The sequence below is a fragment of the Lutra lutra genome, chromosome 1 (genome assembly GCF_902655055.1).
Source record: "Lutra lutra chromosome 1, mLutLut1.2, whole genome shotgun sequence".
Classification (NCBI taxonomy): domain Eukaryota; kingdom Metazoa; phylum Chordata; class Mammalia; order Carnivora; family Mustelidae; genus Lutra; species Lutra lutra.
In genome coordinates this window covers 11,528,730-11,531,449 of record NC_062278.1, presented here as the reverse complement: position 1 = coordinate 11,531,449, position 2,720 = coordinate 11,528,730, and the positions used below count along the sequence as shown (strand labels likewise).

The 2,720-nt window shown below is 41.3% G+C and overlaps 1 protein-coding gene across 3 annotated transcripts in view; it reads right to left on the bottom strand.

Annotated features, from left to right (window-relative positions):
• Positions 1 to 475: 475 nt before the first annotated feature.
• Positions 476 to 2,720, bottom strand: part of CRYZL1 (crystallin zeta like 1) — a 40,962-nt gene continuing 38,717 nt past the window's right edge. For 2 of the 3 annotated variants that reach the window (XM_047720696.1, XM_047720680.1), the window contains 2 exons: positions 1,692 to 1,737; positions 476 to 985 (listed from right to left, as the gene is read on the bottom strand). In XM_047720696.1, coding sequence (XP_047576652.1) covers positions 886 to 985; positions 1,692 to 1,737 — 146 coding nt within the window. In that variant the 3' untranslated portion in view covers positions 476 to 885. Of the gene's footprint in view, positions 986 to 1,691; positions 1,742 to 2,720 lie in introns of all 3 variants that reach the window. The other variant, XM_047720685.1, reaches the window with a different exon arrangement.

Below are 2,720 nucleotides of genomic sequence, written 5' to 3'. Positions count from 1 at the left end.
GCCGAGAGGCCCCGGGTCCGGGGCACGGACGTGCACTCCCCTATCTGGCACCGAAATAGCTGACACGCCACTTAAATCTGCAGCAGAGATGTAATGGCCCAGAACATGGCGCTTGAATGAAGGAGACGTCACACTTGAGCTGCTGCTTCTTAGGTTTACAGAGGGCAGAGGCGACGTCTAGAGCTGGCGAGAGAGCCCTGCGCCTCCATCCCCCTGGCCCAAGAAAAGAGAGAACCCCGGCAGGAATCAGCAAGTGCAGCCTCCTAGCCCCTGCCACGCATGGCCACTGCAGCCCCCAATCCCCTCCACCCCGCACACGCTGCAGCTGCCACCGGCAAGTTACGGTGCTGGTCCTGTTTGATCCCGAGGAAACCCTGAAATAAATGAATGCTTGAAAAATTTTTAAAGTGTCTATGGACTAGATCCTTTGAGACTTGAAAATAAACGCAAATGATTAAATTACGACAGCAAAGGCTCGTTAAGGAAGAAAGGTATTGAGAACGGAGTTGGTACAAAAGTAGTAACATTATTTTGACATACCAAAAGACTAACAACTTTGTTAATAGAGTAGCATAGCTTTTCCTGAAAGCAATTTTCTTCATTGAAAGAATTTTATAACAGAGGAAAATGTATCAAAACAAGCAAAAAAGAATTTCAGCATATTCCCTTTAGACGTTAATTACGGAACTGTCTTGACCATTCGTAACAATAATTTTTCCAAATACTTCTCAAAAACCTTAAATAACTTTGAGCGTCTTGACTCACAGAAGGAAAACTGAACAATCTGATTTTATCTTCCTTGACTTTTCTGAGCAATTCCCAAGGAAACTCTGGCTTCAAGTACTGGAGGAGGTTTATCCAACTGAGGTCTGAGAAAGAACAAAATTAAAATTGAACAACTTGCTTTTTTCTTCCTTGATTTTTCTGAACAACTTCCATGGTAACTTTCGCCTCATACAGTGGAATGGGTTCATCCAACTGAGGCCTGAGAAAGAATGAAATTATTATACAGTTAGGTCAAGGTAAAGATGAGTAAAACGACAGGATGAGAGTTGACACTTGCTGTAGTTCAATTCTATTATTATTATTTTTTTTTTTAAGATTTAAAAAAAATTTATGTGAGAGAGAGAGTGCAGCAGCAGTGGGAAGGGCAAAGAGTGAGACAGAACCTGGGGTTCTATCCCAGGACCTGGAGATCATGACCTGAGCTGAAGTCAGACGCTCGACCGACAGAGCCACCTGGGCGCCCCAATTCTATTATTTTAAATAATCTTGTCCATTTAAGTAAACTTGTCCGTTAGTATTTCCACTGTTAAAACTGGGTAAGTTTTGATGTGGAAAAATGCCTCCTTTATCTACTCCCAGATCCAAATTTGAAAAAAACAAAACTGTACTTTTCCCTCTTCTCAAGCTGTGGGTCATTTCACATTACTCCGGGAAGGGTAATGAGAAAAGCAAAGGTTGTGTGGTGTGGTACGGAAAGGATAAAGAGAACCAATGAGCCGCTTCCATCTTTGCGAATGCTGACTGATGTATCCCAAGACACACTTTGAGAAATAACTAAAGAGCAGCTACTTATCCAAACAAAATAAAATGTGGAGGCACTAGGTATGCTGTGGAAACTGAAACAAGTGGAAATGCTTGCCTTACCTCGAGAATAGAAAAAACAATGATTTGGTTACTGTGCGTACCTAAAAACTCCGCTTGATAACTTCTCCATCACATCTTTTAAGATACGTAGCTGGAAAGATTGTTAAGGTGGCAATGTAACAGAGAGAGGATTGAACAAACCCAGTCAATAAGATGTTACGCAGGTCACCTATTTGAAGTTCAGCGCTCTCAGAAACGGAGAATTTAAGTTGCAGAAATTCTGTAAGCTGTGAAGTTTACCTTGAAAACAGGGAAATGGGGAACTGATGTGAGAGAAGTGGAAACATCAAATAGAGCCTACAAGTTCTAGCCTTCTAAGTTAGGACAAGCGGCAGAAGCAGCAAGCCTCATGCCTTGTACTAGGTAACGACTAGTGTTAACCCAGACGGGTAGGAGTGCAGTGCTGTCAGGTTTTCCTTTTAGCACTATGTATGGTGTTTCTAGTTAGAAACAATGTTAGCACTTATATCTCTTAGATGCACGTTTACTTACTAAACAGGCTGCTCAGTGGCTCAAAATTTGTGTGCAGAAAAGTTAACTGTAGTTTGTCACTGTAAGACTCAAAAAGTAAGTGTAAAATTAAGAAAAAAAATTGAGTCATTTAATTGCGATGACAGTTTTAGGATTGAGTCGGTGTAATTGCTAGTACTAGAGAATGACATATGGCATCTATCACACCGTCAGAAGGAAGGCTGTTAAATCACAAGAAGCAACTGGCTCACACGGGAACTGATTGGGGGGTTTAGCACGAGTGAGGACTAGAGTCTGATTTGGGACTTGGGAATTCAAGTCTTTAGAAAATATAATTAGAAAGTCTGAACATCAGCCATTTTAAAGATTTTCTTAAAGAGGACCTAAAGAATTCTCCCCGTACTGCAAATTCTCCTTCTACTCTTGTTAAGTGAAAATGCCAACAGTAACTCTAAGTGTGTGTTTGTACAGAGGGAATTAAATAATGCAGGCGAAGGAGCTAGCCTAGCTCCTGACATGTAAGATCCAAAACGCACTGCATCTAGTGGTACTCTTAACACATGCTGTTAACCCATGAGATTCTTGATAATTACAACATT